The 13,042-nt window shown below is 50.2% G+C and overlaps 1 protein-coding gene across 2 annotated transcripts in view; it reads right to left on the reverse strand.

Annotated features, from left to right (window-relative positions):
- Nucleotides 1-5,237, reverse strand: part of MAP2K6 (mitogen-activated protein kinase kinase 6) — a 54,427-nt gene extending 49,190 nt beyond the window's left edge. For both annotated transcript variants that reach the window (XM_087750867.1, XM_087750865.1), the window contains exon 1: nt 4,962-5,237. In XM_087750867.1, coding sequence (XP_087606993.1) covers nt 4,962-4,977 — 16 coding nt within the window. In that variant the 5' untranslated portion in view covers nt 4,978-5,237. The remainder of the gene's footprint in view (nt 1-4,961) is intronic.
- Between the last annotated feature and the right edge of the window lie 7,805 nt (nt 5,238-13,042).

Below are 13,042 nucleotides of genomic sequence, written 5' to 3' on the forward strand. Positions count from 1 at the left end.
TGCACCTATCGTCCCCCAAACTGTGAGTGACCACAGCAGGGGACACCTGTGTGCTCTGGTTTTTACCCCTTTCCCTTACGCAGAATTACTTGTGCCGCTCGCTGCCATCGGGAAGCTGTGACCTGCCCAGCCTGAGCAGGACCTGCCCAGCGAGCGCTGCCCACGGGTGCTTTAGCTCCCTGTGAGATGCAGAGCTTTGCCTTTGGAGCTGGAGGAGACCTGTGGGCAGGCCGAGCATTAGAAATGCAAGTTCATAGGGTGCAGGCAGGGAACCCCATGGGAAAGGGTTGGGAATCATGACCATGCCCAGTGATCAGGGTAACAGACACTGTGGTCCTCCAAGTGTGTTCACAGACGGCTGCAAGCGTGTTCCCACTCCTGTGCTATCAAAGCTCCCATGCTATTTTTCTTTTTCCAGCTTAAAAAAGGGATTGGAGCTTGTTTCAGATGTGGTGTTTTTAAATCCTTTTCTGAGAGGCTTCTATAGGTGTTGTTATGGCTTTTCTCAGCAGGAGAAAATGGACAAGTGACATCAAATGCATGCATCGTTTGGAACAAAAAAGCAACTTTTTAGTCATCTTGTGTATTTGCAACCACAGTACACAGAATTTGCAAATCTGCCATGTGACTTGGAAGGTAATTGTGTTCCATTAATGCCAATACTCTTGGAGGAATGAAGTGTCTCATCTCTCTAAATTACTCCTGTGGTTTTAATTGAGTATCATTTGCCTCACCTTAGCAACTTCTGGCTGTGTCATGGGAGGGAATTCACCCCAAAGGAACCTCCATTTTTTTGGTGACTAAGGTAACAAATGAGCAATGCTTACTGTGGCAGTGAGAAACCTAAACTTTTTTTCAGCTGGGAGGAGAAAACAGATCTTTGCTCCTTTTTCCTTGCAACTTATCACTTTTATTGCTATAATTACTTCTATAGTTTGAGCTTTAACATGCTTGTGCCTTCCTGTCCCTGCCGAGCAGCCTGCTTCGCACCAGGGAGCTACTGCCCTAACCAGCGCGGTGCTGGCTGCCGTGCCGGGACACGGGGACAGGGCACCCTGCAAATGCACTCTGGTGTTTGCAGCCCCAGCGTTGCTGGCTGGGGCGGAGGGGGCGAGAGCTCCTTCCCTGCGCAGCCCAGCAGCATTGCAAGCAAATGCCTCCTTAGTGCAATGCAGAGGGAGCAGGCAGAAAAACACAGCAACTGGAGGGGCTTGACTGGGTGTCTGGGTTCTTACTTGCTCAGCTGTGTAGAGCAGTGATTTGGCTTATGTCAGACATCATTTCTAGCCTAATACTTTCTACCCCAACTAGCTGGTTTTCTTTTTTCTCACGCTGGTTAATTCCTCCAGCATTGCATTGCATGAAACTTTTAAACCTCTTTATAAACATTTGACCCCTCTTAACTCAAAGCAAGTACACAGGCACCTCCATCACAAAAGTGGTATAGCAGAGCAGGCAGCACATGCAACAGGGTGGAATACTAATTCAACATGGTATCCTTAAAAAAAAAAAAAAAATCAACAACTTGAACTGAAATTGGTTGTTTGCTGCTAGACTAGGCTTTGCTAGGCTTGCACCTCACTGACCATGCCACAGCTTTGCTCACCATGCTCTTGCAAAGCCTGCCCTTGCCAAGTGCCTATGTCATGGGAGTGTGTTAATGGCGAGAAGCCGAGGCGGTGCTGATGAGGCAAGCTGCACATTGCACAACCAACAGGAGCCTCATGCTGCTTACGGGTTAATTTTATACTAGCAAAAACCTGCCACCTACCTAGGATTTAAAAAAAAAAAGCAGCTACCATTTAGGCTTTACATCTGTTCCACTGAGACTTCTGGCTGGAAAAAAAAGCCCATTTAACATAAAATGTAGTATTTTGAATAGGTGCAGGGCCTTTGGTCAAAGTCCATAGGGCACATGTTCAGCCAGCATCACGTGGCATGCGGTGCTCATAATCTCAGTATCCCTTTTCAGCTAGAGCACAAAAAACTGTATTTGAAACAACAACATCTAAGAACTAGGAATGAGATCAATGGGCAGCAATATTTTATTAAATGTAGCTCATTTCAATGTACTATTTATGAATTAGTGATCTAATGGGAACTGCTCCCCCTTCCCTTTTCTTATTTCAATGGAGAAATTTGCATATATGCAGGTTGCTTCTCTGATGTGGGCTTCGTGAGTGAATAATTCCCCCATTACAATGAATTTGGAAGACTCTTGAATGTATCTGCTGTCACGAGAGTTTAGATTTATAGCCTCAAACTGTGTTTAGCTTGTAATTAATATGGACTTCCGTATTTTTTTCTCTTCCAGAATAATATCCTATTAGTCATGACAGCCAAATGGGCCACCTTTGGGCAACGATTCAACTACTTCTGCACTACCATCAACATCAAGTCCCACTTGTCCGGAGCGGACTCCTCTCTGAAGGTGAGAAACAGCCTGCAGGGACCTGCTGTGCTTGGGGAAATCTTATTTTCTATGGATTGCTCCATCCAACTAAAAATACCATTTTGCAGCTTAAAAGAGGGCATGAAGATAGAAATGAGCACGGGGTGAAACGCGGGAGTTTGCACCCGCTGGCGTCTTTCTGACTTGATCTGTATTTTGTTGACCGCAAAGTCTTAAGGAGTCCATCAGGGCACCGGTAACACGGCTGAACGCTGCAAGCGTGATGCTGGAGGCATCTGCTGGTTTCTGCTGTGGAAAGGGCCAGAATGAAACGGTTGCTTCCAAACTCGAAGGCCAGTTTTTTCTTCCACAGCCTGTGCTATGGTTGTGCACAAAGCAGATCACCTCCAGTTCTCCGCGTGGCACAGGTAGGGTCCGGAGCGGTTCTGTCCTCTTAACTAGGTGAGATTCCTTGGCGGGAATAAGTCTTACCAGAGAATAACCCTCCTGATTACTGTCCCCCTGACAAGCAGCATGAAAAAAAATAAATCTCTGGCAAATTCTCAGAACAACTTTGGAAACAATTCAAAGTAGGGAGAGGGCTCCAGAGCTCAGCAGCTGGCTGAAGCTCTGTGCAGTATTTTAGAAAGCTGACGAGGAACCTCCTGTGCAACACATGAAAGCTGATCCTGAAATGCAGATTATGCCTCCCTTAATTCATCCTGAAGAACGATACCTCTGGTGCAAACCCCAGAGCTGAAACCCTTTCCCGAGCAAAACCTCAGCCTGAACAGCTGAACTTGGAAAAGTTATCTGTGTAAGGAATTCAAACTTAGACACTCGTATTGCAGAGCGTGAGATGGACGGAAAATGGATTCAAGAATGATGCCATTCATTGAGATCATGCTTTGTGGGTTGGCCACTTCTATTTTCCCATTTTCCTGGTACTGAGAAGGACGGACAAGGCTGGTGCTGGCGAGGGCTAAGCGGCACCCGGGGAGGGTGGGCTGCAGGGCCACCAGCACAGGTCCCTGCCCGTCACCGGCTCCGCGTGCTCAGCCTTTCCCACCCCGAGGCTTTCCGGGGACCCCCGGGACGCGGCTGCTCCCCTGCCCAGCCCCTGCCCCTCCGTGGGTCTCGCAGGGACCCTCCTGTGAGCAGCAGCGTGCCGTGGGTACCATTTGGTTCAATTTTGCATTATCAAACTTCCTTGGCTCTTTCTATTGGAAACTTTTACAATTCACTGCTTGGCTGGAAAAGATGACTGCAGCAAACCCAAATTAGGAATAAATTATACAACTTTACATTTTTCTTACAAAGGAAAACTGTGTGGCAAGAGCTGTGAAAGCACCTCCTTCCTATGTCCTCCCAGCAAGGCTCATAGTAGAAGGCCACTGACTTCCCAGATGTTTTTTTTTAAAAAAAAAAAAAACACAAAAACCAAACAAACAACAAAACAACAACAACAAAAAGCCCCAGTTCCACTTTGGGAACTGCTCTCCCACCGGGCCATGCACTGTCTCTCACCCCCCCGCTCCCCAATATGTGCGAGGGCTGCAAAATGCAATATCAAATCCAAACATTTCAAAGAAGCTCCAAAAGCTGCATCTGTGTGGCCAGTCGCTGACATATATGCGTGTATTTTCACAATGAATGGTCAGAGCAACTCCTCCTTAAACATCTCAGCCTGGTATTGCAGAGACTAGTGCATTCCCACAGCATTTTTGCAATATTAAATTCTCCACCTCCTCCCACCCCCCCTTGCAGGACACAAGGCAGAGCCACTCCGGAATAATCATCAAGTTAAAAAGCAAAGATCAAGCCTTCCCTACCGCGCTGGCAAAAAAAAAAAAAAAAAAAAAAATCACTGTTGTCCCCTACCCAAATGCGCCCCTCCCGCTCCATCCGAAGTGCCGAGCCCCTGCTCCTAAATGCTAAATAAAGCAGCCCTTCTGCATGCTCTTAGCGATCTGGTGTTACAAGCCCCACTGCTGCCTCTGACCAAAAGTTACCAAATATTAAAGGGGGGGGGGGGGGGGGGGGGGGAAGAAATTGGTGGAAAATGATCTCAGTCCTGGCACAAGAACAATACTTTCCCATGGAAACATAGGTATATATTTAATTCCTGGTAACTCCACTCAAGTTTCACCTTTCATCTCCTCCACGGACTTCTTTAAAAGTTTCATTTAATCTTGCACTTGAAATTAGCTGCAATTCGCATGCATTGTGCCCATTTTGCATGCATATATACAGTAGCGAATGCATCTGCTCTTCAACACCCTTTATCTGTCCTGACTGTGCAAAAGGCAAAAAGGGCTCAGTAATCCCCGCAGAAGAATTCAAATAACGTCAATGCACAGCTGAACTGCAAGCCCTGCCTTACAGGAACTGTGTGTGTGAGTGTGTGTGTGTCTGCAAAAAGGCACATACTAAACAGGAAATGCAACTGAGAGCCATTGAAAGCCTCAAACTTCAAAATGCAATTGCATCCCGAAAAATGCATGCATGCACTTAAAAATGCATGCACGACTTTTTGCATATTTGCAACGAACAGAAGTAGGAGCCTTACCTCTCGACTGAGACATTTTCCCCTTTGCTTTGATGGGGGAGGGGAGCACAAAAGACTTTGCCTTGCCTCTCTTCTGGAGCTAGTTTTGCAACAAAGATGCAAACTGCAAGCGCTCAATCTTCATGCAACTGGAGTTTTCCTGACTTGCTGCAGCAGCTCTCCTTGCAGCGGGGGGGGCCGTGCAATTGCACACTTTGCAGGGCAGCTTGCAGAGCGGGGGGTTTCCTCCCCCCCTGCTTGCAATGGTAGGGAAGGCTCTGCTGCACCTACATGATGGGCCAGGGCTGGCAGCTAAAAGCTCCAAACTTGGAGCTGGGGGCGCAGGCGCGGTGCCGACGGCCGCCGCGCGGCCGCCTGGGTGCTGTAGTCCCGCCGCGCGCCGCTTCCTGCAGGGGGCGGCGCGGGGCTGCGCGCCCGCGGAGGCTGCGCGGAGGCTGCGCGGGGCCGGGGGGGGGGGGAGCGCCCGCGGAGGCTGCGCGGGGATGGAGGGGGAAGCGCCCGCGGAGGCTGCGTGCAGGCTGCGCGGGGATGGAGGGGGGGAACGCCCAGGGAGGCGGCGGGCGCGCAAATAGCGCGCAAACAGCCAGAGCGCCGCGGCTGCTGTTTCGGGGTGATGCGCGGAGGTGCCGCGGGTCGGCGGTTCGCGGCGGGTCGCCTTTTTTTTCTTTTTTCCCCAAACCGCTGTGGCTGCCGGGGAGCAGGTCCCTGCCCGCATCCCTGCCCGCGCCCCTGCCCGCATCCCTGCCCGCATCCCTGCCTGCGCGCTGCGCAGCCACTCGGTGCTCCCGGCGCGGTGCGGTGGCTGCTGGCTGTCCTCTCCCGTTACCGGGTGCGGGGGGAAGGTGGCAGCCGCCCAAGGTGGACACTTCCCCGGTGGGATCCCGAGGCTCCCTGGGGAGCCGGGAAAGGCTCCGGGTCTCGGGCTGCGGCTGGAGGTGGCCGTGGCGGGGTGGCCATGGCGGGATGGCCGCGTCCAGGCCAATGCAGGAGTGTAGAGGTGTTGCCCACGGGGGTCCTGGTGTAGCCAGCCCCACCGCCTCGGCCCCGCGCTGGGGTCCAGCTGGCGCTGCCGACCTGTGGGCGCACACAGAGTCTCTACCACCCATCACCCCGCGCCGGGCGTGGGGAAGGCGTCCTGGTGCAGCACAGTGAAAACGACAGAGATGGGGGTGGAAAAATACAGTGGAAAGAAGAAAAAAGATACACTCCATTTTGCCTCCGTTGGCTTTATATTTTAAGGATCCGTTGGAGAGGAACCTCTTGCTTTTGTGCTCAGACGGTGCTGGGGTTGTTACGCATTCTGCATAGCACGGTGGTGCCCTGGCTTAACCACGGCTCTTGGCCACCTTATAGTAACATTAACAATTTCTTAATCTTTTTTTCTTTTCCCCTCGCAGGCAGAGTAGATGAAGGGAGTTTATCCCAGGTCTGAAATGGAGTGGTTCCTGAGGTGGTCAGCTCGGCTCCTGCGGGCTCACGGAGGTTTCCCGTATGAGGAGCTGGGGGGACACGATGCGGTGACGTCCCCCGGAGATGGGGACGCTGTCCGGATCAGAAACGCAGCTGGACGCTGGGGAGTGGTAGATGGGTACCCCCTTTCGTACATGGGAACCCCACTTGGGAAAAGCCCCTAAGGAAAAGAAAAGATAGGCCTTCCTCAAGCAATGCTTTACATTAAATATATGTTTCATTATAGGAACACTGGAAGAATAAAAAAAAAAAAAACAAACGCTAAGAAATGCGCGCTTTAAAAACATTTACAGCTAAGTTAGTGCCAAGGATGTTTGTTTACACCCCAGCGAAATATTGATGCCAAAGGTATAAAATCCAGTGTAAATGTTGCATGGAGAGCACGTCCAGGATTGTAAGCAGTGCTGCCACTTCTAGCGTCCTTTTTCCTTGGGCTGGAAAATTTGGAGTGTAGCTGATTTTTATACCGCGCCCTCGCGCCGCTCCGTCTCCCAGCCGGCCCCGTGTGGCTGAGCTCGCGCTAGGCTGGCGTTGCTCGGGATTTTGCCATTTTTAGCTGCAAGGGCCGAAGTCTGAAGGAGGCTGTAACCCTCAATCAGGGATCTGTTTGTGTAACTTTCTAATGTTCGGAGTGATTGTTTGGGGTGAGGGAAATATGCTGCTGTATGTGGGCCTTCTTGCCAAACTTGCAGCTAGAGCAAATCCTTATAGCCAAGCAATAAATCCCCCAAATGAAAGGTTTACGATGGAAATGCTGACAAACCCTTAACTAACACATTACAAATGGCAGCGTTACAATTCAGTAGCTATAAGCTAAATTAGCAGCAGCGCGGGCAGCCTTCGAGGATTGCCGTAGCGAGCCGGCTGCAGCCCAGAGGCCTTGTCTCGATAAAGATGTGCGGTGAGGCTGTTGCTTTAATTTGCTTTTAATCTTTCTGACAAACTTTTGTTGGTCTAATTTGCACACAGGTGCAAAATGAGGGATGCTCCTTTGGTTTTTCATTAAGTTTTTGTATGACCGTTGGAAAAACATCCATTGGGTGAGAACAAGAGCCTGGTTGGTTTAAGGCATTTTTTTCCTACAGAGGATGGAGTCCTTGTTCTCCGCAGTCTCCCAGGGTGCTGGCCATGTCCCTTGCTGTGTCCCAGGTGCCATCGGGTGCTCTGGGACATCCTCATCACATGCACGAGCTGGGACAGCCCAACAAAACCTGTGTCACGCTGCTGGCACCCAGCAAACAGCACAATGTCCATTTTAATTGTTTTTTGATGTTTTCCCTATTCCCCCTTTTCAAAGCCGTGCACGGGTCTGGGAGCGCGCTGCAGCACTGCCTTCTTCAGAATTAAGGCACCCTTGCGCAGCACCCTGCTAATGACGAGGGAAATTTTCTCCTGGCTTTAATTGGTTTAGGCTGAGCCTGGGACCTGCAAAGGCTTGTCCGTCTGTCATGTGCTGCACAGCGGTTCGTGTGCGGAGGGCTGGAGGGGGTGTGGAGTTCAGCTGGTGGGCAGATCTTGGCAGGTCGCGGCGGGACCAGGCGGTGCGGCTGGGGAGGTGGGGGCCTGAGGCAGCGCTGTCCCCAGGCTGGGGGGCTGCCCCGCGGCGGTGAGGGCTGCCGCCTTCCCCGGCGCCCGCGGGATGCCCGGCCCTGCCCCAGAGCCATCCCAGAGTGGGGATGTCGGTGGGTGACCCGATGTAAGTACGAGTGGGCTTCCGTGGACAGTGTGTCACGGTGCCATGAACAGCTTACCGTCAGCTTTGAGTCCCGTGGTACCAAAAGACTTCATTGTCTTTATTGTTCACGATTGCTCCAGCACAGTGCCTAGGCTTTAAGCTCAGTGTTTAGTTTCCCCTTGGCAGACATTTTTACTTTTAAAGTCAAAATTCTGCAGACAACATGACCAGATCTCCTTTGCCCTAGGTAGGATTCACCCTCCTCCTGTCTAGTAACAGGCTCAAGCCCCCATCTCTGCTGTTCAAATCAGCTTCTCCTCCAGTCAGTAGCGCTTCCAAGCTGCGGAAAAGGCCATTTGTCTTCCGAGGACTTGTTAAGTAATTTTTTAAACTTGAGTCGCCGGGTTTGTTTACAGTAAAACACTCTGATTTGCCGTGCAGCAATTAGTTCATGAGAGCAGATGCTGAAGCAGAACAGAAAAATCGCTTCTTCAGTGGTTACGTACCTAAAGGCTGCAGGGCGATGCACAGAGGAACCAGCGAGGGGCCTTATGTGAGCCCGTGTCTCCCAACGCATATAAGTAAATTCTCTAGGAACATTACTTTAATCAGCTGGTGTCAGTAAGTAGTGCCACGGCGTGTGCATCCCTGTGCAATGACTTTTTAGGAACTAAATTATCAAGTTATGCGTGGCGGTGAAATACAGCAGTATTGCAAAGTGCCTGGGGAGAGAGCAGCTCAGAGGGAAGGGGGTTACTGCGAGGGGGAATCCATAGGGCTGAAAGAAGAGATCTGATTTCTATGTCTGGGTCTGGCCGTAACTTTTTCTCTAGTACTTACTGTCTGTATACAGTTGTTTGAATTTTGTACATGTTATGGTTTGTTTATTCCTCCTTCCAGCTTGCTCCTTCATTGCTCAGAAACGAATTTGCTGCAGAGAAATTGGACAAAGATGCTGTGGTTTTAGGGCACTATTGAAAAATCTCATCTCCGCATTTGTAAACAGGAGATTTGCGCCGAAATATGTATTTGTTTTAGACACGACTTCGTTTCCAGCGTTCGCTTTGATCGGGGCGCTTGGAAGGCAAGCCGTGTCATGCACCGGTTTTGTCCAGTAAAAATACAATTAGAGGCTTTGGTTTCAGTGTTTGCGTGAATGATCGCTTGTGGATAATGTAGAAGCCAAAAATTAATCCCAGTGCTCTGTCCACAAACAACAGCGAGCTGGAGGGGTGCAGCTTCTCAGAGTCATCCTGCTTCACTCCTGCATGAGCGTTGTCCGAGTTTCTTTATGTATTTCAATGTCGTACATCTCGGTGGGGAGGGATATGTTTTCCCCTGCTTCATATCCCTTCACTAAGAATTGTTTAGAAAATTCAGATGCTGGTCATGTGTGGTTTATAACAGTTATAAGCACAGATGGTGTGAAACAGAAGCAAAACTGGTGTCCAAAACACCTCTGGTACCTCCACATACATCCTTGAACACCAAGACCAGGTTTGTGGGCTCAAAATCACGGTTTTCCCAGCGTGTCACACAGTGTGAAGGTGCCGTAGCTATTGCTCTGAAGCTGTTGTGTATTTTGGATGACAACCCTGTGCAGGGACGGACAGAAGTCACGGTGCCTGGGAAGTGGGAGCTTCCAAAACCAATAGAGTTTGCAAATGAAAGCAAGCGGAGCAGAGGAGCTTGGTCAGCCAACTTCCATGGAGCAGGGGATGGGACAGGCTCCAGCAGGACCTCTGCAGAAGGACCCAGTGGCTATTTCAGTTTCCTTTGGTTCCGGTTCATGTTTTTGTTGGATTATGCTGCTTCCAGGCATCGCCTCCCTTCATGGGAATGGGAGCTGTGGAGAAGGAAGGATATTGTGGGGCAAGTGTAGCGAGGGTTTGGCTTGGTCTGTCCTGTGAGAGAGTGTAACGATGGCTTTTAGAGACAGTAGGCAAGGCAGTGATCTTTTCAGGGTGATTCTGTCGCTTGGACAGTATCCTGTGAAATTTCCCATCATTTTTCAGCTGAGGTAGTGGTCAGCCCCCATAGAGAAGCAGAGGTGATCGCATGAGGACAGGCAAATGCCACCCATTTCCCTAATGCTCCCGGGGTGCGGTGGTCTCACACTACCAAGCTGAAAATGAAAAATAGTAGGAATAAGCACACTAAGGGCTCTGCCTGTTATGGGGCAGGCAGACAAGGCAGAGCTCTTTGCTACGAGAAAGAAACGATAGGAAGTTCTCCAAGACAAGAGGGACCAGCTGGAAAAAGGGGTGCCCCCGAGGGGATGTCTGGGGAAGGAGCTTGAAGAAAAGCCAAAGCAAACGGTGGGTGCAGATGCTGAGGAGGAGAATACGGCTTGATGAGAGAGGAGGTGAGAAACAACGAGCTGTCCTGAGCATGAGCTGCTTCTGGGAGCAGAGACCATCTGCTCTTCACCGGCCTGAACGGTGCCGAGCAATATCCTGCATTCCTTTGTTCCCCGGTTTAAAGGGAATTGCTGGCTGCGAGCATTTAAAGCCAAACACAGTCCCCGAGAGTTCAGCCACATTTTACCTTTTGTCTGAATTTCCTCTGTCTCCTTCTCAAGCATTTTCTCTTGCAGCCATCAGTTCATAGCACATTTTTCCACCTCAGATCTTGAGTAGGTGGATGAAAAGCCCAGGAGGACGTTGCAGTTGGCTGAAGTTAAACAAACTGTGCCGCCCCGGTGCACACAGGGTGGGATAGTTGGCAAAGTCTCTCTTTGTGGCTTTAGCCAGATAGCTGGGGAATTCAGAGAGGATAAAATGACCCAAGAAGTACATGCAGCTCATAAAAGTGGCAGAGGCCAATAATCAAAACCTTCTTACAACTTAGTAACCTGAGCAATAATAAGGTCTTAGAGCCAGCTAGACAATAATAATGGGTCGAGCACCCTCTTCCAGGAGGGGCAAGAGTGATGCTGGTGTCTGTTAACCTAAAGAAGAGCGACAGAGATGGAGAGCCATGACATGTAAGAGCCAGACAGGATTTTTTTTTTTTTTTTTTTTTAAATATGAGGCTAATGCACAGATGAACTAAAGCAGCCCCATACCGCTGGAAATCATTTACTTGGGAGCTGGGGGAAAAGGTGTTTTTATATGGCATATCTTACATTGTGTGTCCCTCCTTCTGAGACTTGCAGTCATGCTCTTGGTGATGTTTTTGTCTCTTGTAAAAAAGCCTGAAATTTTACCAGATACAGTTTAATGTTATCACCTTTTCACTGTGTTGCTGTACAGAGATGTCCGTGCTTGAGACATGCCCCGCATGCAGAAAGCCCCCATCAGAGGTCCCATCCCTCTATCACATGGGTTAGGGTTGGCATGGTGGATGCAGAGCTAAGCATTGTGGCTGCTTTTTCCTTGGCTGCTGGTGTGGGTTTTGATGCTACAAATATTGCTTGCTTTCTTACTGTTTGGATTTCCTCCTATCTGTACTCCATGCATACATGTACGTATATAATAGGTTCTGTGTTTACTTTGGTGAAGTAATGGACCAAAATGCACCCTTCAGGCATGTTGTGAGCACTTAGTTCAGTTTTCAGTCCCAGATCTTTTGTGCTTTGCTGGGTTTGCAGTGCTGGCTCTGGGTCCTCTCCCCCCGTGTACATCCCCAGCCTGACGCCGTGCTCGCAGCCCTGCGACTGCTCAGCTCTGCCGGGGGGAGTTGGATGGTTAAATACCTTTTGGGGTCATATCCACCCACTTTAGTCTCCATGGTGGTCAAATTTGCAGGTCGCTCACCAGGCACTGTATGAACACACAGCAGTGCAGGTTGGCTTCATCCTGAGGACAGGAGCAATAAAGCAAATCCAGACTCTTCTAAATTCTGCCCATCCACCAATATCCGAGCCTTTTCATGAGGCTGAGTAAAGCACCGCACCCACTGCACTGAGAGCCGAGAAAGCATTTTAAATCATAGAATCATAGAGTCATTTAGGTTGGAAAGGATCTTTAAGGTCATCGAATGACCCCTTCAATGTTCCTTTAAAATCAGGGCGCCTGTAAGCTGCTTTAAATAAAGGCCAGCCAGCTACCCTCTGCTTGGGGAGTGATTCTCCCTCCTTCCCAGGCAGGCAGAGGTGGGGGCAGAACTGCGGGCAGCCAGGAGCTGGAGCCACCAGCCCCGCGGCAGCGCTCGGTGACAGCAGCGGGGTTGGTGTTGGCTGGGTGTAGCTGTAGGCACAACCTTTGGCCCGGCGGGTGGCAGTCCCTGCGAGTCACCTGCCCCGCGTCCCTCACTCCCTGGCTTACGCAGGCATTTAGGTTTTTTTTTTCGCCTTGTGGCACTGCTCTGTACTTTGGACTTTGTTTCTCACTGTTTTTCCTTGACTCCTTCATTCTGCTGATTTTTTTTGGCAGCAAAATGAGTTGCAGGTTCATTCAACAACACAATTAAGGGTTCGACCATAAACGTCTCGTTGCTCTGCATTCCCCCTGGATGCAGACCCATGTCTGCAGATGCTCCTGCATGGGGGCTTTCTGCAGGAGCACGGCTGCAGCAGGGTCCTGGGTCCCACATGGGGGCTGAGCATCATGGGGGGGTCTGAGGGCTTCCCGCAGGCAGGCTCCTCGCTGCCAGACTAGAGCTGCCTGTAAGCTCTCCGGGGTAGGGATGGTCTTTATCACTCGGTGTGTACAACCACCACCATGTGAGTGTTTTTGTCAAGGTGGTTTATTAAACCTTTATTATATTTATGTAGCTCCCAGGGTAATATGATCTGGAGTTAATTACTGGAGCCAGTTTTCTTTGTGAATACATCTGAAGAGTTTGTCAAAAGCTTGCGGTAGTCTTTTGCGCTCCGGTTTAGCATGATACAAATTTGGGTGGCTCAGGGTAAACATAGGCATCGGGGGGCCTGGACAGGCGCTGAAGGCGAAGGAGAGCCCTGCATCGCTTTGCGGGGGGCTTTGCCCCTGCA

Source organism: Nipponia nippon, unplaced genomic scaffold, assembly GCF_047370975.1.
Source record: "Nipponia nippon isolate SJK-2023a ecotype South Korea unplaced genomic scaffold, ASM4737097v1 scaffold_14, whole genome shotgun sequence".
Classification (NCBI taxonomy): Eukaryota; Metazoa; Chordata; class Aves; order Pelecaniformes; family Threskiornithidae; genus Nipponia; species Nipponia nippon.